The sequence below is a fragment of the Gymnoscopelus microlampas genome (genome assembly GCF_963454915.1).
Source record: "Gymnoscopelus microlampas genome assembly, chromosome: 11".
NCBI lineage: Eukaryota > Metazoa > Chordata > Actinopteri > Myctophiformes > Myctophidae > Gymnoscopelus > Gymnoscopelus microlampas.
The window spans coordinates 8,464,366-8,488,984 of NC_139948.1; the positions used below are offsets into that span (position 1 = coordinate 8,464,366).

A 24,619-nucleotide genomic window follows, 5' to 3' on the forward strand; every position below is an offset into this window, starting at 1 on the left:
TCTCTCTCTCATCTATGGTGTTTGTGATGTGAAATGTAAGCTTATAATCACAGTAAACATTATCGTGTCATATTCAAGGGCTTTTTTTTAACTTAACTCCAGTCACTTTCAATTCAGCACAGCTGAGGTTTGTGTGTCACTGTCCAGCTGACGCTCGTTGACACTCGTTAATGTTACTTGCATTAATTATGCTGTGTTTTTGCAGACTGCTAATTTTCAGCGAATGTTCCCCCCAGATTAGGGATGCTAGGGTTCAAGTGTTAATGTAAAAAAAAAAAAGGGGGAACACAAAGATCACACAAAGATTTGGCGGCCCCCCCTGTAGTAACTGTGAGGACCCTCTAGGGCTCATGGACCCCTGTTGAAGCTCTATAAACCAGCGGTTCTCAACCTTGTCTGGATCCGGGCCTGCTGGAAGACTTCAAAAGCGTTCGCGGGCCACCTATTGGACCACTTAAGTCTAGTGGTCAGATGGGTGGGCCCGGGCCGTGTGTGTGTGTGTGTGTGTGTGTGTGTTTTAAGAGCATGTTTAGTTTAAGGATCAATCAATCAATTGGTCTTCCGGCTTGGATCAAAGGAACTAATGTAGTAGTATACTTTTAAGTTATTTAGCAGTTTGACAATGAAAACACACTTTTCAAGGTTTTAAAGAAAAATAATCTTTTTACATTATGTATATATTTGTAATATTAAAGGCATTAGTATGTAACTTTGCCCTGCGTTTACATAACAAAACAATATATACCATCATTTCCCTCTGTACCAGCAGTTATCAGCCAATGGAGCAGTGTGGTGGTGTTTACCTACAGACACAAGGGATGTTCCTAGCGTTTTTTTTCACTGGCGTGTAATTTTTTTAACCGTTTATTCGAATACACGAAAATTAAATAATTAAATTATTACAATTAACACCCAGAAAATGGCCCAAACTGAGCACATTTCGATCTATAAGGTCAATTATCATTTGAAAAAAAATATTAAGAGTATATAAAAGCCATTTAAAATGTTTATACTATTCTTACACACCTGCTCCCAAATAATTAATGACATAATTCCAGTGTGCTGCGTGAAAGTAGGTCATATCAATTAGGCTGTCACTATAGCAAGTCAGAGCCGGTCTGAACAACGCTGACCAGCTCCCCATAAAGTTTAAACCATAACATGACACATAGAATGGATCTTCAGCCAAACAATTGTGATTGAAAACGTAGGCCTATGCTACCTTAATCTATTTTCGGCTAATGTTCCCCTCACAAAAGGAATTCTAGGGTTCAAGTGGTTAATGTAAAAAACTAAATCCTAACACACAAAGATTTGGCGGACCCCCTATAATAGCTCTGAGGACCCCCTAGGGGTCCCGGACCTCCTGTTGAAGACCCCTGCCTTAAAGTACACGCTGGATTATTTCTTCAAATGACCGGATCACAGGCAGCGGGCTACTAGGCAACATGATCGATTCACATCCACCTGTTTATATTGGATGTGATTTCTCCGTCGCGATGCTTTCCCATCAAACTAAGTAATCCAAACTCTGTTTTCAAACCGACAGTGTCTGTCTGTAGCTTCAGTAGGCCGTGTTACGTTCACTCACTGCACCCAGCACCACAAACAGCTGTGTGACCAAGTTTAACCCCTTAATGAAGAGGCTAGAGCGTTTACTGTGAGATGAGACCTTTTTGGACAGATGCGTCGCTAACCTCTCTCACTCGCTCTCTCTTCTCTCTCTCTCTCTACGGCTTTGAGAGACGGAGAGCGACACAGAGAAACAGTGAATGTAGGCTATAATATTTCAAGTTGTACAATAGGATTATTGGCGGAATAACCGGCGCAAGGAATTCATTATCAGACTTTGACCAGTGGGCGCAGTGTCTCCCGTGGGTGCGCGAGCCCTGCGTGATCGGCGCCTGCTTATTTTGCTTGTTAAAATCATCATATTATTAAGAGATGACAGCGATATGGAAAAAACATAAACATCTCAATAAAAATATATATTTAATAGAATAACCGAATATCATTTTGAAAACGGTTAGTGGGGGCAGACCCGTTTAACCGTTTAACCGCATAACCGCGCACACCCCTAAGACACACACTGCCCTCTCGCTGTATTTTGGTGTTTTCTCTGTTCGTTTAGCCAGGGATGTTTTTGGGCAACCAAAACAAACCGTGAAAACACACAAAATACAGCGAGAGGTCAGTGTGTTTCTGTTAACGGCACCACACTACTCCAGTGGCTAATAACTGCTGGTATAGATGGAAATAAACGATGGGTAGAATGTCTTGTGTTATGTAAACACAGGGGACAGTTATATATTGTACCTTTCATGCAATAATATCATCACAATCTTAGTGTTTTGCCAATTAATTGGGGGCCCACTTGCAGTATGCTCATGGCCCACCAGTGGGCCCCAGCCCACAGGTTGAGAACCAGTGTTCTAAACTGTATACTGTATGTCATTTTTGTTGCATACTGCATACATTCATATGGTCCTTGCATCAGAAATATAGCCGGATCAATAGGCATGAATTAGGCCTGGGCGATGTCAACACAATCAAATGTGACCTAGATTTTGATATTGTGATGATAATATAGGATTGTAACGATAATATGAATTTAATTTTTAATTTTTGTAAAATAAAATTGCCGGGGGGGGGGACAAAACATTTTCAGATGGGCGTTCTGCGGCCAAATATATATCATTTTGGGGAGGTCCTTGGCACAAAGTACTTAAGTACAGTACTTGAGTACATGTACTTAGTTACTTTCCACCACTGCCTGCTTGTAATAGTAGGGGGAAAAACCAAGTATTTCCGTCATCCAGTTAGTGTTCTTTTTAACCCCAGGCTTTATATTTCCGTTAATATTTCTCTCTCGTTGGACGCACGCTGACGTCAACGAGGGTGTTGATCAACACTTCAACAGCGACTCGGCGACAGACTAGAGCCCGACCGATACATCGGTGAGCCCGATGTATCGGTCATTTTGGACCAAAATGTCAATATCGGACATCGGTCATTTTTCCCCCCGATGTTCCGATGTTTTTGTAATTAATATTTTCACTGATTGTGCAATTGCTGCGGTAAAGGTGTTTATATTTATTTATGAGAGATCCACAAAGATTGCTTGTTTTTCTCAAAAATCTCTCAATAATACTGAGTGAGATTAAAGTTATCTACCCCTACAATGCCTTCCAGAGAGACCTATAAGCTCAATTAATTAATAAATGATATGAATGACTCGACGCGAGGCTCGTTGTTAATTTATGGATCATGATGTAACGGTTAGGTATATATTTTTATGGGCAATTGGGCAAAGGCTACTACAATCTTCTAAGCTACTTGTATATCGCTAAATAAATATATATGAACGTCTGTCTGAGACGTTAATTTAACATCTCCACGCTGTTTCTGAGCGGAGGAGTGCTGCCTGTCAGTCGCATGGAGAATACCAAAACTCTCGCCCCAAAACACAGTCGCACTAAAACACAGTCGCCCCGGAGCAAATCCGGCGGTATTCACAAACGTAACTTCAGTAAACTATGCCTAAACCTACCTAACCTTATTTCTAAACGTAACCTCATTAAAACTATGTTCTAACCTTATCATCAAACAAATGCAAGAACCGTGGGTCCGCGAAAAAGAATGGGGGTGAGTGTGATTTGGGGCGAGTTTCATTAACTTTCACTTTTCATCAGACGCGGACAAGGTGGTCAGTCAGATGAAGGGATTCCTCTTACAACTTTGTAAAGCATTACCCTTACCTTGGGCCGTTCATTTTGCTCTCAGCAAGACTTTGTTCATAACTAAAATACAAGGACACAGTTTTGTTGTGCTCAAAGCTTGAGTGACTCGACGCTCAAGTTTTAGAATCCCATAGTTTAGAATAGATCCTATAGTCCGAAGGGACAGTTGTGGGTTTTATTGGTTGTTGTTGGTTGTCAGGGCGATTTCACAACCAATCGATGGACGGGCTCTGCGTGGGCACGTCGGGCATGCGGTGTATGTAATATGAAAACAAACTAAATCAATTGACCAAAACCTAAATCCTAAATTTAGAAGTGGAGTACACCCCTTATCATTATGTATGAAAATGTCTTGAACATAGCAGATCTACAAGCTCACAACGCACTGCATAGCAACATGTTGTGAGCTTGTAGATCTGCTATTTTCAAATAGCCAATGGTGGAAAAAGTACTAAAATGTTTTACTTATGTAAAAGTATCAATTCTGCAATATAGAAATACTCTGTAACGAGTAAAAGTCTGGAATTCAAAATGTACTTGAGTAAAAGTACAAAAGTATTGGCATCAAATTTCAATCAATTTCAAGTTCTCAAATGTATAAAAAATATTTTGAAAATAGCAGATCTACAAGCTTGTAGATCGGCTATTTTCAAATGGCCCTATACAGGGCTGAAGTGATCAATGTATGTTTTGTAATAATAATAAAAATATTCAAAGTAACTTAGTAACTAATGTTTTCAAATAATTGTAGTGGAGTAAAAGTATAATATTTGCCTCTGAGATGTAGTGGAGTAGAAGTAAAAGTATTGGACATTGGAAATACTCAAGTGAAGTACAAATACCTCAAAATTGTACTAAGTACAGTAATTTAGTAAATGTACTATAGTTACTTTCCACCACTGCAAATAGCCAAAGTTTAAAAAGGGCTGAAGACTTGTGGTTAATGTATGTTTAGTAATAATATTAATAATTCAAAACTACAAAGTGACTAGTAACTAAAGTTTTCAAATAATTGTATTCATGTTTATTTGTAATAATGTGATTGCATTTTATTTAAATGTTCTCAATCTTGTATTCTTAACTTTAATGAAAAAACTAAGTTTATACGTTTTTGAAAATTATTTTTTATTATTTTATTTAATTAAAAAATATCGGTCAAAAACATCGGCAATCGGTGGTCCAGGATTCTCAAAATCGGCATCGGCATCGGACCCAAAAATCTGGCATCGGTCGGGCTCTACGACAGACATGCCGCGTCGCCTTGTATCTTTATTCTTTTGTACAGTAGCTGCCACCAGTGTGAACGGGGGATAACACGATGTTGATATATTTGCCCAGTCCTAGCATAATGTCCTCTGAAAGCTCAAAATGCTCCTGAAATGGCATGAAAAGGGCTCTTCCTCCAGGGATGGAGAGCAGTCTCGGGGGGTGTGTGGGCCCTTAATCACTGCTTCAGTCTCAAGGGGCCTGTAAAGACAGGCCCACAATTGACAAAGGATACAAACCGCACCGAGTTAGAAAATGAGGCTGCGCTTCAACAATGCTAAAAGGAGGTTGAAACTGAGCGCATTTTGCAGTTTTGTTTTCCAGTTCAGGTTAAAAACTACAGCCGATTTAAAAACATGACAGACTGCAGACTGCATAAGAGGCTGACCTTATAGTACACACGCATAGTAAACACAGCTGCAGCTAATAAAATCAACGATGGGTGTTGTTAGATGTAGGTGTGTGACTGTGTGCAGGCATGGACCAGTGGTGCACCCATGGCTCTGGACACACCTACATCTAACAAACACATTATTAAATGAATTATCTGTTGCGTTGCCAACTAGCCTGTCATGTGTTTTAACCCATTAAGACCTGAGGCCGATTTAAAAAATGTCTTCTAAGTTTTCTGAAAAAACACATGTTGCAGTGGTGCACAAGCGTCTTCGTGTCAAGGACCCACACATTAATATGTATTCTGGCCGCGGACCCCCATCTGAAAATGTTTTGTGCCAGGGACCCCCCAAAAGACAAAATGGCAGGCGGACAGGCGTGAAATAGGTGCCGAATGGAGGCTATACACATGCACAATAATCAAAATATATAATAATAATCGCGGCTGTGAGCTTGTACATCTGCTGCTTTTGAGAACCACTGTTATAAACCACTGTTATAAATCCTAAGAGTTTTATGAAAAATGTATGTTGCTATATAGCTCAAATCTAAAATGATACAGATGCTTTCCCGGTTTTAGTGGGTTAAATGCTCTGCTGCTCACACACCAGCTCTGTGCACACTGGCTGGTCGATTAAATTGCATTTACTTTTTCAAAATCTACAATCTCAGATGTGATATAATTTAGCTATATGGAGCTAAATTATTTGACTTATTAAAAATAAATGAAAAAATCACTTAGGCCTTCCTGAAGTGATCAATCAGCCTATCAATAGATTTTTTTCAATTATCACGATTAATTGATACATAAAAATATACAAATTACAAAAATAACAACAATATACAAAAAACAACAATAGTGCTGCTCGTCTAGTAAATTAATCAAAAAAGCAATCGATATACTCCCAATTGAGAACATCATTGATCGTTAGACTACTTAGATTTAAGAACACTTGTCCTCCGAGAGGCAATTTAGAAGCACAGAACATTACGTACATAAGCAATTAAAAGCTCAGCAGCACACCACATGAAGCACACACATCAGATTAAAAAGCACATCACAAAAACAACAACAACAACAGGACGGGAGTGGGTGAGCGGTTCATATTAGTTCATCCGCTGTGTCAGAGGCGGTGGGTGAAAGGACGTCTGGGAGAGATAAAAGAACCGACTGGCAGCAGACTGGGAGAAGCCAGCTGAAACTCAGGAGACGGCTCGCACTCCCCTGGGGAGTTTTCTCAGCGAGCGAACGCCTCCAGCCCAGACATATTGGTCCATGGTGTAGAGTGCTATCAGGCATGTTCCCATGGTGTAGAGCAGGGGTCTTCAACGGGGGGTCCAGGACCCCTAGGGGGTCCTCAGAGCTACTATAGGGGGTCCGCCAAATCTTTGTGTGATAGGATTTATTTATTTTTTCATTAGCCTTCAACCCTAGCATCCCTTTTCTGGGGAGAACTGTAGCCAAAAATAGCAGATCTACAAGCTCACAACGCCTCACGCTGCGAGGCGTTGTGAGCTTTTTTTTTTTTGATTTGATCTTTATTTATCTTGAACAATTTAAAAGTACAGAAAACTCCATACATCATCATCACAATTTCAAAACATTTGTTCAAGAAGGGACAGAAAGAAGCAAATGCTTATCTAGTCCGGCCCCCTTCTTACCATGACAAATAACCTATTGTAAAACAATATGTTTTAATACAAATTGATATACCATAAAATGAGTACACAATTTACATATAGTACATATAAATCGATCCTACTAAAAGTAATAAAAGATCATATAAAGTAAAGAAAATAGTCAATTTAAAAAACAATTCATATACAGCAAATAATCATAGTATTAAATTAGTCAATCAGTATAAAATGATCTGACCATAATGTAGTATAAATGACTGCTTATAGCATCGCGTGAACTGTTTAACATTTCTGCAGTTTTTGATACTTATATCAAGATTATTCCAAAGATTAATACCTGATATTGAAATGCACATTTGTTTCAGTGTTGAATGAATAATTATCATCTGTTTAAAATTATGTTTGTTTCTTAAATCATATTTTCCATCACTCTCCTTAAAAAGCTTCTGGATGTTTCCAGGTAAACTCTTATTCCAGGCTTTAAACATGATTTGTGCCGTTTTAAATTTTACCAGATCTGAAAATTTTAGAATATAAGATTGTAAAAACAGATTATTAGTGTGATCAAGGTATCCTGCTCCATTAATTATCCTTACTGCTAGTTTTTGTAAAATACAAATCTTATTTAAAGTGCTTTTATAGGTATTTCCCCATACTTCTACACAGTATGACAAATAAGGGTCAACAAGTGCACAATACAGAGTGTGTAGTGATTTCTTATCTAAAATGTGTTTGGCTTTACCCAGTATCCCTATTGTTCTTGCCAGTTTGGTGCACACATACTTTGTATGGGATTTCCAGCTGAGTCTGTGGTCAATTTGGACACCCAGAAACTTGATCTCATACACTCTTTCAATCTTTACCTGGTCTATTTCTACATTTATTTCTATATTCATTTGACGATTTCCAAATATCATAAACTTGGTTTTACTCAAGTTTAGTGATAATTTATTTCTGTCAAACCAGTGTTTCAATTTGAGTAGCTCACTCTTGACTTCTGTTATGAGTTGATTTAAATCATCTCCTGAACAGAAAATATTTGTGTCGTCCGCAAAAACAACTAATTTCAGAATGTCTGATACCTTAAAAATATAATTTATGTATAAAATGAACAATTTGGGTCCTAATACTGACCCCTGTGGGACACCGCAGGTAATGTTTAAGCTATGTGACTTAGAATTTCCAATTTGAACAAATTGTTGTCTATCATTTATGTAACTATGCAGCCAGTCAAGTGCTACCCCTCTAATACCGTACCTCTCCATCTTTTTTAACAGCAACCCATGATCAATCGTGTCAAAGGCCTTTTTGAGGTCAATGAACACACCCACTGCATATTTCTTATTGTCAATACAACCTGTAATCTCTTCAACTGCCTCCAACAAAGCCATACTGTAGAAGTTGATCTTGATGAGCTTGTAGATCGGCTATTTTTGACAAAGAGGTTTAGCTGTAGAGGGTAAAAAAGAGCTGACCAAGTACAAATCTGAAACACAATTTTATACAATATAGAGGGGGTCCCTGCTACATCTCTTTCTCAGGCAAGGGGTCCTTGGCCTGAAAACACTGTGAAGACCTGGTGTAGAGCACTTCTCATACCGTTTTTTTTTGTGCCATGGACCCCCAAATTGATATATATATCTGGCCGTGGACCCCCCAACTGAATTTTCTTTTTGTGTCTGGGACCCCCAGAAGAGTACGTAAAAAAAAAAAAAAAGCTGAAGACCATGCTAGTTTGTTTTTTATCTGTTTTACTGTGAGTTACTCCTTTCTAATTTTGCTTGTTATTATTTTTGCTTTTATATGGCTATCATGTTGTTGCTTGATTTTTGATTGGAAAGCACCTTTGGGGGATAAGTGATAGGAAGAAAGTTCTGACTTCGGATGGATAAATTTGGAGCACCTTAACCCATTAAGACTTTTTTTCGTGCCAAAGACCCCCCCAAAATTATATGCATATTAGGCCTGACCTCGATTATTTGAATAGTCGACTAATCAGTCGAGGGGTGTCTGAGTCGACTGTCAATCCCTCAAATTATGGGGGGAAAAAAAAAAGTTTAGGATATACATCATGATTTATTGGGAGAAACCAAGCAAGTATATGTTAAATCAGACATTAAGCGCCCCAACAGCCCAAATGGAATGTTCCTCTATTGCATACAGTAGCATCTTTTTTGCATGATTCGAACGAGAGATTGGCAGTCGAATCAGATTTTTTTACCCGGTTTTAACGGGTTAAGTCTAGATTGTCCCAGAAAGACTACTGTGATTGTCCCTTTATTGTCATTTAATTGACGACGCGCGGTGTGTGTGTTTTGTTTGTGTGTGTGTGTGTACATATAGGTCTTCATCGCGCCGGCCATCGTGGGGATGTCACTGCTCCACCGCCTGTCAGACGGCGGCTGGGAGAGGATGACGGCGTGGGTGTACGGCACGGGCCTGTGTGCCCTCTTCATGGTGTCCACCGTGTTCCACATCGTCACCTGGAAGAAAAGCCACATGAAGTGAGAGGACGCCGTTATTATCGCATAATTGCAATTATCAAAAATGTATAAAAAAAAAGTAGCAGATGTACAAGCTCGCGGCACGAAGTGATGCGCTGTAAGCTTGTAGATCTGCTATTTTGGAGAACCACTGTTCTGAATCACTGTTCTATATCCTTAAGAGTTTTCTGATCTAAAAGGACACAGTTTTGTTGGGTTGTTATTTTTCCTATCTGCCCTGTACAATTGCTGACGAAGCCAAAATAAATGTCGTTTTTTATATTATATCCCGATGTTCGATAGCAAAAACCACAATTAAATTGTTAATCACATTTCTTTGTGTGACAGTTGATCGTCGTGGAAAATGTCATAATCGTGACAACCCTAGTCACATCACGTCATGTGGCACGTTGACGACAGAGCCTACCTTTGTTGTGAACGATTAAAATCACCAGTTGTTAATTTAAAGGTGCAATATTTCAGCCACACCTCCGTTGCACGTGGTTCCTTATTTTCCTTATTTCTCACTTCTGGTAGGCGGCAATTATGCATCTTCTAAAGTTGTAGGATGGGCGGCCGAGTTACATGGAAATGGAAGAATTAACGCTATGTTTGAATATGACTGACACACTTTTAATGAACAATTCCACACTGTGTTACACGGAAGGCACAAAGTGTCTGTGTATCTTTTCAACAGGGTGAGAGGAAACAATTTCACTAAAATAATCTCTCTGATCTATTTTGCTTCCCGTTGGACCAGTCCTTCAGAAATCTGATGAGGCAGGGAGCCAGCGTTTAAATTTTAGATGGCCCCAAAGTCATTTAGTCCCGGGCCATCACTGTTTGAACGTAATCCCATGTCTTTAATGTCATTTATTTACTGCAGGTGTTGTGTCTGTGTTGTGCCAAATATAACGTACCATTTTGATATCGTCTAGGGACGTGCATGACTGAACAACATTTTTTTTTCCGGATAGTCTACAGTTCTCAACCACTGAAACCCTCTATTCTTAGTAAAAATGGACCTGAGTTGCAACTGTACCTTGACCCGCTGTTTTTTTCCATCTACACCAAATCTTTTCACCAAAAATAGCTGATCTACAAGATCACAGCACGTTGCAACACGTTTTTTTGTTGTGTTATTTATGAAACATTTAAAAAACAAACAAAAAACCTTTACATTAAAAAAAAGGAAACGAACAAGCAAAACGGTTGATATTTACTCGTGGCCCGTAAAAATGGGTCCCAAACGACTGTTTGGGAAACTTGTGCTTTAAATTGATGGCATCACTGCAGACGCTGGCTTAGCCTGGTAAACCATCCGCCTTCCGGAAATCTCATTTGCAAAATGCAAATGAGATTTCCGGAAGGAGGATGGTTTACCAGGCTAACACTGGCTGGCTTGTTAGTGTGGGTCTTGTGACAGGGACAGTGTCACTCTGCATATCGGTGACATCAATTCTATTTCAGGAAGTGGTATGCTGTGATTTTGTGTGTGTGCGCGTGTGTACTTTTTTTCACTATACTTGTGAGGACCAAATGTCCCCACAGGTATAGTAGGATCAGAATCAAGCATTTGAGGAATAATGCATTGTGAGGACAATTTTCCTGCTCCTTATAAGTGAAATGGCTGTTTTATGGTAAAAACCATATACTGTTTGGGGAGTTCAGGTTGGGGTTAGGCATTTAGAGCAGTGGTTCTGGGGGGTCCCCACATGATTTTTGTTGTTGGGGGGGGGCGTCCCTTAACACATTAAACGCCAAGAACGTAGTCTTACGGTCCATTAAATCCAACTGTTAAGCGCCGAGACCGCTACGGTCCGGGTGCTTTTTCCTTTTTTTTTTTTTTTTCCCAATTTTCTACACGGACCATTTTCAGTGTAACACCACCGGAACGGAACTATTTGCGATCCGGTTTTGCCGTTCCCGTCGGCCTCCATTCTAAAGCGCACACAAAAACGCCATTTTCTCCCTTGTAGTTTTTTCTCCTCGGTCATCACTGTTTAACATAAACCGTTCTAACTACAACATGGATGCCCCGTTTGACACGTGGTCTGCACTAGTAGACACAGGGACATGTGCACGATGTTTACAAACAGTGCATCGCGCATTCTAAGGGATTTTAACGGGGTCTATGGCGGCGTGAAAAAAACAAAAAACAACAATAAAACCTTGGCACTGGTGAGTACATTATGAGATTAACCCTTGGCGGTGGATGTGTTAATGACTTTTAAGACCTTTTTAATACCTTTTTAAAAAAAGAAAAGAAAAAGGCCATTACCGCATCAAAAGTAATCAAACTATACTATAAAACTACTATTTTCAAATAATATAAGAGGCAACAATTGTGAAAATAGCCGATCTACTAGCTCACAACGCCTCGCAACGTTGTAATTCATGTAATTCCTCATCGCCTACATTCCAAGTACTTGTCAGGGTGGGGGGTCCCCAGTTCAAATATGATTATTTGGGGGCGGGGGGGGGGTGTCACGGTCTGAAAATGTTGAGAACCACTGATTTAGAGGTTAGGTTTAGGGGTTTGGGGTCTGAGTCATGCCTGATTTGTGTGTCAGTGTTGAACACCGAAAATAGCAGATCGGCTATTTTTGGTGCATGATACCAAAAACTAAAATTGCATTCATAAAATTGCTGTTTTAAAACGCTGATGTCCTCACAGATATAGTAATTCAAGTGTGTGTGTGTGTGTGTGTGTGTGTGTGTGTGTGTTTTTGCAGGTCTGTAGAGCACTGCTGCCACATGTGTGACAGGGTGGTCATCTATATCTTCATTGCTGCCTCCTACACGCCATGGTAAGACCCTCAGCCCCAGTGGTCCTAAACTTATATACATACCGCATTACTGCTCAGACTTGCACGTTCCCCACCTTGCGCACACATCGCATTGTGGCGCGTTGTGGGCTTGTAGATTGGCTATTTCCGGCAGTCGTGCGACTGAAGTGTAAAGAAGGTTCATGTGCTGATGTGTTGACGTTGTTTCTCAGGCTGAATCTACGTGAGCTGGGTCCTCTGGCTGCCCACATGCGCTGGTTTGTGTGGCTGATGGCCGCTGCCGGCACCATTTATGTCTTCAACTATCATGAAAAGTGAGTGAAGCATGTCACCACCTCCACCGTGTAGGTGTATATAGCAGGGGGTCTTCAACAAGGGGGTCCGGGACTGCCAGGGGGTCCTCAAGAGTTACTACAGGGGCCCTGCCCCCCTGGGGCGCCGAATCCTTGTGCGATAGGAACTTTTTTCCCCCCTTTTACATACCCATTAAGAACTTTGTCATTTTTAGATTTGAGCTAAAAAAACATTATTTTACACTTTGGGCTATTAAAAAATAGCAGATATACAAGCTCATAGCGCGGCACCGAGTGCCGCGCTATGAGCTTGTAGATCTGCTATTTTTGAAAAATCGTGAAAATGTGTGCAAATCTTTGAATATATATATATTTTTTTTAAGCGAACGTTTTTAACTCAAATCTTTGCTTCTGGGGGGTCCCTGGAACAAGATATTTTGATGGGGGTCCACGGCCAAATACATATAATTTTGAGGGTCCTTGACATGAAAAAGATTGAGCACCACTGATTTAGAAACATGCATTTTTCAGAATACTGTTGAGATTTAGGAGACATGTAGAATCGGCTTCAGGTCTTAATGGGTTAATCACTTGAACCGTAGCATCCTGAATTCTGGGTGGTAACGTTCACAGAAAACAGCCGATCTAAGAGCTCACAGCGTGTTGCGCTGCGACACGTTGTTAACTTGCAGATCGGCTATTTTCGGCGGGGAGGTTTGATGTTGTGGGGGAACAGTTTCCACAGATCTATCAGCGCTTGAAGAACCACTTCATCACCCATTTTCAACCTACCTTCGTATACAGTCACTGGTCCTCACTAATGACTACTAATGAGGTTTTTTTTTATCACTGCAAGAGCAATGTCTTTGTTTCTATGCTCTTGCATTAATAAAAAAAAGGAAGAAACAACATTTTTTAAATCTTATTTGAAACGACCAAATCTGCCTACCGATGATAAACGGTTCACAGCCCTCTGAGGTACAGACCAAATGGAGAGAAATGCTGCCGTCTTATAATGAGCATTAGTGTGGACCGACTATATGAAGATGGGTTGAAAATGGGTGAAGTGGTCATTTAACCCATTAAAACCGGGAAAGCAGCTGTGTCATTTAACATTTTTGCATAGCAGATATACAAGCCCACAGCGTGTCACTTTGTGCCGCGCTGCGAGCTTGTACATCTGCTATTGAAAAATTATGAAGGTGTGAAATATTTGAAAAATCTTGAAAGTGTGAGAACTACTACTTTAGAAGGCATTTGTAGAATCGGCCTCAGGGATAGTTCACCCGAAAAATGACTTTTTGCTATCGATTAGTCACCCCATGGAGATCTTTTTGTTTTTGTGGCATTCCTTAGCCAATAATTTGATGACCGGCAGTGGTTCCGGCCACTTAAGAGTCTCCTTTGTGTCTCCTACCGGAAACGCTGCCTACCGGTCCACTGGTCATGAAATTATTGGCTTAGGAATGTGACAAAAACTAAAAAAATATCCACAAATTCAAGTCTCCATGGGGTGACTAATCGATAGGAAAAAAAACATTTGTTTTGGGTGAACTATCCCTTTAATGGGATAATGTCAGTGGTTCAGGCCACAGCGGCTTTTTAATTTACAGGCGTTGTGCGCGACGGCTGCCTTTAGCATCACGGCTGTCAACAACATGTGGTGTGTTGTTACAGTACAGTACCAATCATAGAGATTACCACATGTCCTTCAGGCACGTTTATTAAGTTGGCAGCGTTCAGAGAAACGCATGCGGATTAAAGACCTCAGTCTCGCCATGACGCATTTGAGTCATTTGGATTCTGTCTACACTGCTGCCCTAAAGTCAAGCCCCACACTAATAAAGGGCATTTTATCATACGATTAACCCATTCAACCCGGGAACGCTTCTGTGTCTTTAGATTTTTTTCTTTAAAGAAAATGTTGCTATAATAGCAGTGGTTCTCATACTTTTCCATGTCAAGGACTCCCAAAATGATATGTATTTGGCCGCGGACCCCCATCTCAAAATATTGTTGTTCCAGGGACCCCCAGAAGCAAAGATTTGAGTTACAAATGTTCGCTTTAAAAATGTATATACTCAAAGATTTGCACAAGTTTTCACGATTTTTCTAAAATAGCAGATCTACAAGCTCGTAGCGCGGCACTCGGTGCCGCGCTACGAGCTTGTAGATCTGGTATTTTTGAATAGCCAAAGAAATCTAAAATGACACAGATGCGTTCCCGTTCTTAATGGGTAAAAAAAATAGCAGATATACAAGCTCATAGCGCTATGAGCTTTAATGAGCTGTTTTTGAAAAATCTTGAAAATGTGTGCACATCTTTGAATATATATACCTATATATTTTTTAACTCAGATCTTCTGGGGGTCCCTGGAACAACATATTTTGAGATTGGGGGGTCCGCGGCCAAATGCATATCAAAAAATGTTTTCTAAATCCTAACAGTATGCTATATCTGTGGTGCGCCTAACTTTTCCGTGTCAAGCACCACCCAAAATCAGAATCGCTGCTTTACCAGTTAAAACGTGTGAAAGTCCAGCGAGTTCACTATATCCTCCGCCCGCTCCTTCAGTTTGCACTGTAAGCGGCGCTAATCTCTGTTATCGCACACGCTATAGCCTGTGATTGCACGCCACCCAGCAAAATCCTCTCTGTCGATGAATCCATTGGTAAATCTGACCGTGTACAAATGCAACCACATTGGTTAATATTTGTACACTCTCTGACTTAACGTTTGTACTTAAGTGTTAAATAACTCTTATTTTTCCATTCTAACCATTGGCATAAGGTGTTCAGCAAAGGGTTTCTACCAGCTCTTTAGTAAAACAGAAAATGTATTTTGAGTTTGGGGATACCAATTGTATCCAATCAGGAGAGAGAACTCATACAGGATACACAAGTGGAAGTGATGAAACAAAGAAATGAGGAGACAAAATTGAAACTGGAACAGAACAAAACTTATTTTCTGTTTTATTTAAGAGTTGGAGAGACGGGAACAAACACACTATAGCAATGATTATTTAAAAAATATATACATTTTAACCACAGACAAAAAGTATCACTTACTCTACCTTTAACTTTCATACTATGTGGATGTCACATCCTGCTTTTCCGTTTTTAAGACTTTTAAGACTGACAGCAATTCAGTGACAATCTGTGAAAATACAATGTCTGCAAAAACTACTGGAAAAGGTGAACTTTGAAATGTGTTTGAATGTGGCATTTCTGTTTCCCCCCCCGCAGGTATAAAGTTGTTGAACTGGCCTTCTACTTGGCAATGGGGTTTTTCCCTGCATCGGTCGTGACATCGATGGTAAAGTTAATTTGTTATTTGTTTGTTTGTTTTTTTTACCCTCGCCCAAGCAGCCACAGTCACGACATGACATGTCGACAAAAAATGGAGAAATAACTTGTAAAAGGAGTGTACTCAAGTATTTAGTTGATTAAAAAAATACTAAAGTATTGGCATCAATACGTAACATTTCTCATTATGCAGAATGGCCCATTTGTTTGAGTGTGTTAATTACTTTAATGTTGCAGCTGGTAAAGGTGTGGCTGCTTTAATGACTTAATGTGCTGCTGGGTAGTTGAACCTGTATCATTTATCACTTAATGTATGTTTTGTATTAATCTAAATCTGCAAAGTAACTAGTAACTAAAGTTTTCAAACAATTGTAGCGGAGTGAAAAATACAATGATTGCCTCTGAGATGTAATGGAGTAGAACACATTTCAAGAAATAGAAATACTGAAGTAAAGTAAAAAAAAAAAAAAATAGAATACTTGAGTAGATGCACTTTGCTACATTTCACCATTGTATGAGAGGAAGAGAGAGAAAAGGTTGTGTACTTCTAATAGGGGTCTGTCTCTGATTACTGTGGAATGTTGCTGTCTGTGCTTCCCCCTTGTGGATTTCCTATGAATGACAGCCTAATATCCAATGTATTTCTATTGGAGTTCAACACTTAATTATTAAGTCCACGTCTGTCATACATTATACAACATACTTATAAGGCAATATACTCTGCTTTTACCACTGTACAGTTTTAACTATCAACACTCATACATATTCATGATGATACTCAGATAAACCATTATAAAGCATTTTATAATGACTTATTAGGTCAAGTGTCATAATTCTGCGTAATTGCTGGACATTGACGGACTTTGCTTTTTCATAGTGTTTAATTTTCATAGTTGTAACATATTTTATAATTCATTTATAAATGATTATAAGTTATTATGTATTATAGTGTGATTATAAGTCCCTATAAGTGGTCATTATGGGGCCTTCAGTAAAGTGAAAAGAAAAATCATCCACCTTCAGAGGAATATCATTACTGCTACTTGTGAAAATGGATCTACAGTGGATCAGTGAAAGTGGTGCCGATCAAACAAGAATGCCATCAATTCCAGTATGATGATGAGTCTCTTATATCAGTGTTTCCCAAACAGTGGGAAACACTGTTTGGGAAACACTGCTTTTCCTACATTTTGTTTAATTATCATTTCAAAAATATTTTCAGATTTTTTAAAATTTATTTTTTAAACACAATTTGTCATAAATGATGAACAAAATCCGTACTTTAAAAATATATATATTTTCTCCAGTTTCGGTCCGTGGGAGACATACAATTTCTCTTTTAGGTCTTGAGCTAAAAAATCTTAATTGCTATTACAAATAAGTATACATGTGTGAAATATGCTCTCTGTCTCTCACTCGCTGATCAAGCTCTGTTCTGACGTCACGCACAACAACAAAAAAAACATGTATATAGAATAGATCTTAACACATTAACTGCCAAAGACGTATATATACGTCTTTTAATAATCAGCTGTTGCCTGCCAAAGACGTATATACGTTTTTGAAAAAAAAAAAAAAAAAAAAAAATTCAAAACATTTTTATTTATTTTTTTATTTTTTTATAATTTCAACCCTTTTCGAATTTCGAACAGATTAGGAGCTAAAAATGTTCAAAGATTTGCTGCTCCATTCACTTCAATGTTAAAATTTAAACGGACAAACAATTCACATTGTTTTTTGGTTTAAAACTACTGGTTTTGAGCTATATCTCATCTGATTAGAAACCATCTGGGGATCAATCATATTGGAGGAAAAAAATCTGTGGCTACGCGAACAGGTACCAAAATCGTTCAAAACCCAGGCAGAGGCTACAGACTGTTCTGAAAAAACTCTGGCAGTCAATGTGTTAATTGCATCACATCCGGTACCATAATTGTACAGAAAACCTTGGATGATGAGTTTTTTAGGAAAGACCTTGTAAAGTGGAGTGGGAAACCCCTGTTTTTGATCCGACGCTCATGTTTTGTTTGTTTGCAGAGCAACACGGAGGGCCTCCAGGAGCTGGCGTGCGGCGGACTCATCTACTGCCTCGGCGTCTTGTTCTTCAAGTCGGACGGCGTCATCCCCTTCGCCCACGCCATATGGCACGTGTTCGTGGCGCTGGCGGCCGCCGTGCACTACTACGCCATCTGGAAATACCTCTACAAGGGCGGCGGCGGCGGCTCTCTCCCCGTCGACTCCTGACCCTGCCCCCTGTTGCCCGCCCCCCCCACTCCGGTGGTTCTCAGAATGGTGTCCTTGACGGGGGGGGGGGGTTTCAGGGGGGTTCCCCAGCTAAACGATTGATATTTAGGAACCAAATGGACCCTTACAGGTCTGTAACGCTGAGAGTGTACTAATGGAACCAAATGGACCCTTACAGGTCTGTAACTCTGAGTGTACAAATGGAACCAAATGGACCCCTACAGGTCTGTAACTCTGAGAGTGTACACATGTACACTCTCAGAGTTATAGGGTTTCCGTGGCCTAAGGGGCCGTGTCCACAGACAGGCGTTTTTCACGACTGGAGCAAGCGCGCCGGACATCACACGTCCGTAGCGCTTGCACGGAGCATTTATTGTCGCTCCCTCGACATCCATCGGCTGTGCTTGGAACCACATCGTGTCATCTGCGTTTATTGGCACGAATAGCTTAGCCGAAATGGTAAAACGTGGACTTCTTCTCATGGTTGTGGTTAACGATTTGCGTAAATGACCGGGTCGGACACAGCCAGGAGGATCAAACATTACAGCGGTGAGTTGAACTACAGGTTTTTTAGTTTTTTTTTTGTTTTTTGTATTTGTTTGAAGCGCAGACTTTATTCTTTTTGGATTCTGACCTCAGCCCAGCACCTGGCTTTTGGTGAGTGGATGTGCGTGCTTTATTGTTTGTTTTTAGTTTGAAGCGCCCAGAGCGCTCTGCCCCCCACCCCTCAAATAAAAACAAACGCTGGATGCTGGGGCGCTGGGGAAGAGGAGCGCACCAAGCGTGTCTTTACCATAGAAATGCATGGCAGACAGGTGCTGCCAGCTTAATTATTATTTTTTTTATTTTCTGTGGACATGGCCCCCAATACATGCCAAACCTCCTAACCTCCTTTTTAAAGGGTCCTTAAAATGAAGGACCCTTGCCCACTGCCCCCCCCCCCCCCCCCCCCCCCCCCCTCCCCCAGTCTGCCCACCGAGGCTGCAGCGAACACCTTCGAAAGTTTACGGAAAAAAAGACCACGCATTGTTTACTTTTTACTTTTTTTTTTCCCCTAACGTGGCGGGGGGGTCAGGCGTCTATTTTTCCGACCGCTACCTCCTCCTCCTCCTACGAACCCCCTCAATCGGAAAGCTAACTTTCAAAGCTGTTTTGTATACAAACCATTTTTTTGTTTTTCAAAAGGAAGAAAACACTTTTGTAAATGAACCTATCGCCACATTTTCCAGTTTGTTCGTATCCTCTGCACACTGATCCTCGACATTTTGTGCAGTGTTTGATATTGGTCTTTTTTTTTTCCTATGGCCTGGAGTGAAGTCGCATTCCACTTTTGTGTACATTTGTGGTGATTTATTTTTGTCTGTCACCCTCTTCTTCGGTCACCCCCTCTTTTTATTTTGTCTAATGGTCTGAACAATGGGGTTGACAAATGCTAAAGTAGACTTTGAGTTGGATGTAGGGCTGGGCTATATGGACAAAATCTAATATTTTTTCAATGTTTTGCAATATCGATTTCCTTTTTTAATTTGAATAAAATGGTGAGGAATAGCAAAAAACACCTACTGTAATCTACAAGCTCACCACCTCACTATTTCTGACCATCTTTAACCATTTTGGAAATAATGAAAAAAGGCTTAAGTGATTAAACCCAGGGAAAGACAACACTTTTGCCATGTCACGACATTACAATATACACAATCCCAGACGATATCTGGTCTCATATCACAATATTGATGTCATATCGAGATATTGCCCAGCTCTAGTGGGACGCTGGCAAAATCTTTGTTTCTAAGAATTTATCCCACTGGGCTCATCTTTCTCATTTTTCTCACTAGTCCTCACTGAGGTAGTTTTTTGACCAATGAGATGTTAAAGTCATACTGTGTACCTTTTCAAATAAACAAAAGAGTTACTTGCTATAATCTTTCACTGGTATATTTTTCACAACAACCAATCCTCATAAATGTGACAACTTCTCTAAACACACCTCCGACATTTGCCCCGGATGTTAATACATACCGTTTCTGAAAACGCTGTGTTCCAAAATAACCTTGGTGCCCAGGACCCCGCAGCGTTCGTTTAGAAGTGGTTTTTGTTTCAAAATGAATTCTGGGAATCGCGGTTCTTAACAGTCGACGGAGCTACCAGAGGTGTCGCCAAAAAGACTACTAAAATGGCCGTTACACAGTATGACTTTAAAGTTTGATCAACATGCACATTACATTTCTGTTCCGAGTATAACTGGCTAGCTAAGAACACCAAAACATTTGGTCTTAAGTTCACCTTTCTGTAAATACTTCCGCACATTCTGTTTGTGTATTTAGTATATAATGTTATTATGAGGGTATTATGAGCTGGTGGCATGGGATTCGTCAATGTTGCCCTACGGGTCACGCAACAAACAATGTATTTTAAGCTGGGGGGAAAAAAACTAAATGTGAAAGGCGTGTCATGATACAAGTATAAATGAGCTTTAAGCCAATTGATGGAGATCTCTGCAGACACGATGACACAGTCTCTGTTTGGAGAGTGACGTTGTGACAGAGCTTCAGTGTGTGTGTATGTGGTCAGAACAGCAAAGCACACAGCAGTTTGTCTCATATAGTTTTCTTTTTCTTTTATCATATGCTGAATGGACCGTACGGTATGTGTATACAATATCTTTACTGTCGGGCAGAAACCTTTTTATGTCCAAAACTATCCTTTTTTATCATTATTTGGAAAAACATTTTTCAAATGTTCACTACTTTTGTGAAACACCCCTGTACGATGAAGTAGTAGCATTAATTAACAAAAACAATACGTGGTTTGCCACACAAGCTGTGCCACTTAAAGCTGCAATCCGGAACTTAATTCCAACAACAAACAAACACACCTATTGAGTTTCTTCACTTTGACATTCAGAGATTTGTTTTCTGGTCTGGTCCGTATGGCGTCCACGTCCTGTGCTTACACCGGTGTTCACTCTCCATTCCGACATCTCACCACTCCGACTAGTGGCTTCCGCGTGCGGTTAGGGTTAGGGTGAGGGTTAGGTATAGGGTTCGTCAACGTCGGAAAGGCGACATGTCGGAAAGGAGAAATGCACCCGCTTACACCGTGCAGAATGTGTTTCTCCATATTCAGACAGTCCAACTCCACCTCACGGTGCTTCTGAACTTCGACATCCACTTGGCCCCACATTCAATTCACCAGACGTTCCTTGACTGTTTTCAGCTCCTGCTCTGCAAGAAGCCATTTTTTTCTTATGAGCCTTAAAGTTTTTCGCCATGTTCTGGAACGCGAGAATCTGGATTTTTCCCCAGAATTCACCTCGGTTGCCATGTGCCGGGATATTTCTTTGAAGGTCTTTCTTAAAAGATGATTTCTGAACTTGTTTCTTCAGCTGTTGAAACTCCTTCAACTCACAACTCGACACATCTATCTGCTTCTTCAGGACACCGCTCTCCTCATCATGTCGTTTCTGAAGCTCTTCAATGTTCCTGTGGTGCTCCTGTGCCGTTGCTCTGGTTCCTCTGCTCTTGCACAACATTAAGCTCAGCAGCTGTCTCCGTCTTAATCTTGTCAACAATACTTTGGACCAATGAGCACAGCTCTCCGTGGGCGTGACCCTTCAGTAGCTTTTAGATGTCCTGACACAGCTCCGTTATCAACCAACACCAGCCTAATCAATCTTAACAGAACAAATAACTCAATTAAAGTCTTTGCATTGCAGAAGAACCAATGCAAAGACTGTAGGGCCGTCCTTCATATTGGGACGGTGATACAATTGTTTTTTTCAGAGCAGTGGGCATATAGGTTTGTCAGCGGCCTAGCCTGACGTTCAGCCTGCATTTACATTTTGTTTCACTCCATTATTCAGTCTCTGTGCAGCCGTTTTCTGAAATGGGGGCGTGGCCGAAGTGGGACTCTTTGGCGATTGGTTCATACTGAATCATCCCCATAGATTTTCAACCTTCAACAGAGTCACCAGACCCTTGAAACGCTTAGCCTACATGGCTACATACAATTTAGATGTCCCCAGACATGTCGGTAGACAACCTAAGATGTAGATGTCTGGTCCTCTGAGACTACAATATTCCATTACTAGGTCAAAAGTAACCAACAAACTATACTATCATAGGCGATTTTTGCCACCAGGACACCAGGGGGTATATATATATATATGCACATATATATGTGACATATTTGGAATTGGCTGCCTGCATATATGTCTCTACATAATATGTACATATATGTGGAATATATGTGTACAGAATATAAGTTATGTAATCCTTCTCCAGAGCGGCCATATCCTCTCTGGCCTCAGATAACTCGCCCTCCTCCATGCCCTCACCAACATACCAGTGGACGAAGGCCCTCTTGGCATACATTAGGTCAAACTTGTAGACTCATGGCCTCAGCTATGGCCGTGGTGTTTCTCAGCATGCATACAGCCCTCTGGACCTTGGCCATGGGTCTCCACCAGGAACTACTGCGGGAGGCTGGTAGCCTGGGACCAGACGAATCTGCGAGTGCAAAACAAAATTGCACTCTTTTCTCTCGATTTGGGTCTGGCACCGCTCCATAGAGAATCCATTTCCTGCTCCAGAAGACGTGTGTGACCAATCAGGATCCAGTATTTGAATATGGGAGACTGTAATTGGTAGTTGGTTGTAGGTCTAACCAATTGCGTCGAGGGCCATTGTTTTGATCCCGCCCCTTGGGGAAAAAAAAAACTTCCTCATGGAAGCACTAGACTCATATCTACGCAGTGATATAGTCTGTCTACGCCAGGCTAGGAGGCTGGTAGTTTATGCTCAGCACCTTGAAGCCTGTGGGGCACCAGTCCACAAACTGGATGCTGAGTCCGGTCTTGATTGTTGCAATGGCAGAGTTGACGTCTTAATATAGTGTATATTTTTTAAATATAAAAGTATATGTATATATATATTTAAGAAAAAAGAAATTGTCCAGCCCCCCATGCCCCCCGTAAAAATCGCCTATGTATACAATAAAAAATGGTCAAAGATTGGCCAAGTTGTCAAATATTACCTAGGAAAGAGGCAAACATCTTAAAAATAGCCGATCTACAAGCTCACAACGCCTCGCAACGTGTAGTTCAATATATATCTGTGGAACCGAGTCAAACTAAATTTGATGCCTCAACTCCTACAATTCCGAGTGCTTGTCAGGGTGGGCGTCCCCAGTTCAAATATGATTATTTTGCGGGGTCCCCAGTTCAAATATGATTCTTTTGGGGGGTCCCCAGTTCAAATATGATTCTTTTGGGGGGTCCCCGGTTTAAATACGATTATTTTAGTGGGTCACGGCCTGAAATGTTTGGGAACCCTTGGTCTAAATAATAGTACTTCCTGAAGCTCATAAGCGCAATATCTCCGCCTGGCAGCCAAGCGAGGATTGCCACTTGGATGAGCGGTATATAATCTTTGTCTCATTTTATATGCAGGAGACCCCAGGTTCAAATCCTGGCTAGGACGCAAAAGTCACCGATTGCAGCTTTAACTGGAAAAGCAGAAATATCCTCCGACAGGCTGAGGCTAGGTCTAGGTCGCTGGTTGTCAGCATGGGGTTCGGGGACCACCAGGGGTCCAAATGGACCCTTATGGGTCTGTAACGCTGACGATGTACAAATGGAACTAAATGGACTCTTATGGGTCCATTTGGTTCCATTTCTTCTCAGAGTAAAATTAGCACTGAGAATTGTACGGCGTAGATTGGGATCCCAGAGACCAAAAAAAAAAGGTATTGAATGGGGGTCCGTGGCCTAATGAATATCAAACTGGACGTCCTTGCAACTCAAAAGATTGAGATCCACCGTTTTTAAATCAAATCATGATGGTTTGACAGATTTGGTTAGCGCAGGGATCTTCAACAGGGGGTCCTCAGAGTTACTACAGGGGGTCCGCCAAATCTTTGTGTGATATGATATTTTTTTTTTTTATCTTAACCACTTGAATCCTAGCATCCCTTTTCTGAGGATAACTTTAGCCAAAAAATAGCAGATCTACAAGCTGACAACGCCTCGCGCTGCGAGGCGTTGTCAGCTTGTAGATCGGCTATTTTTTGGCAAAGAGGTATAGGTGTAGAGGGAAAAAAAGAGCAGACCAAGTAAACAAAAAATGTATAATCTGAAACACAATTGTACACAATATAGTGGGGGTCTCTGCTTCATCTCTCTCTCAGATAGGGGGTCCTTGGCCTGAAAACGTTGAAGACCCCTGGGTTAGCGGCTACTCGACTACCCTATGTTTTGAAATCAAGGAATGGATCATTGGTTAACTCCCCCCCCCCCCACATAATATTATTGTGTGGAACTTGTATTGTAAATCTCAACAATGTATATTTTTTAAATATCGTGGCTCCTACTGAGATGTAGCATTGATTCCTTAACCACTGTGTTTTGTAATGTTTGTACAAATCTGTTTTCTTTTTGGATTCTTCAAAATGTCTTGGCCTTTGTAATG

General features: G+C 40.7%; 1 protein-coding gene across 2 annotated transcripts in view; it reads left to right on the forward strand.

Moving 5' to 3' along the window:
- The window catches only part of mmd (monocyte to macrophage differentiation-associated), a 25,260-nt gene extending 4,134 nt beyond the window's left edge, over positions 1–21,126 (forward strand). Inside the window, exons 3-8 of one of the 2 annotated variants that reach the window (XR_014601848.1) lie at positions 9,381–9,541; positions 12,256–12,330; positions 12,522–12,623; positions 15,849–15,918; positions 17,946–18,282; positions 18,331–21,126. Coding sequence is in view for 1 of the 2 variants with exons in the window: in XM_084072392.1 (XP_083928518.1) it covers positions 9,381–9,541; positions 12,256–12,330; positions 12,522–12,623; positions 15,849–15,918; positions 17,946–18,152 (615 nt within the window). In the remaining variant the exon portion in view is untranslated. Of the gene's footprint in view, positions 1–9,380; positions 9,542–12,255; positions 12,331–12,521; positions 12,624–15,848; positions 15,919–17,945 lie in introns of both variants that reach the window. The other variant, XM_084072392.1, reaches the window with a different exon arrangement.
- Positions 21,127–24,619: the final 3,493 nt, after the last annotated feature.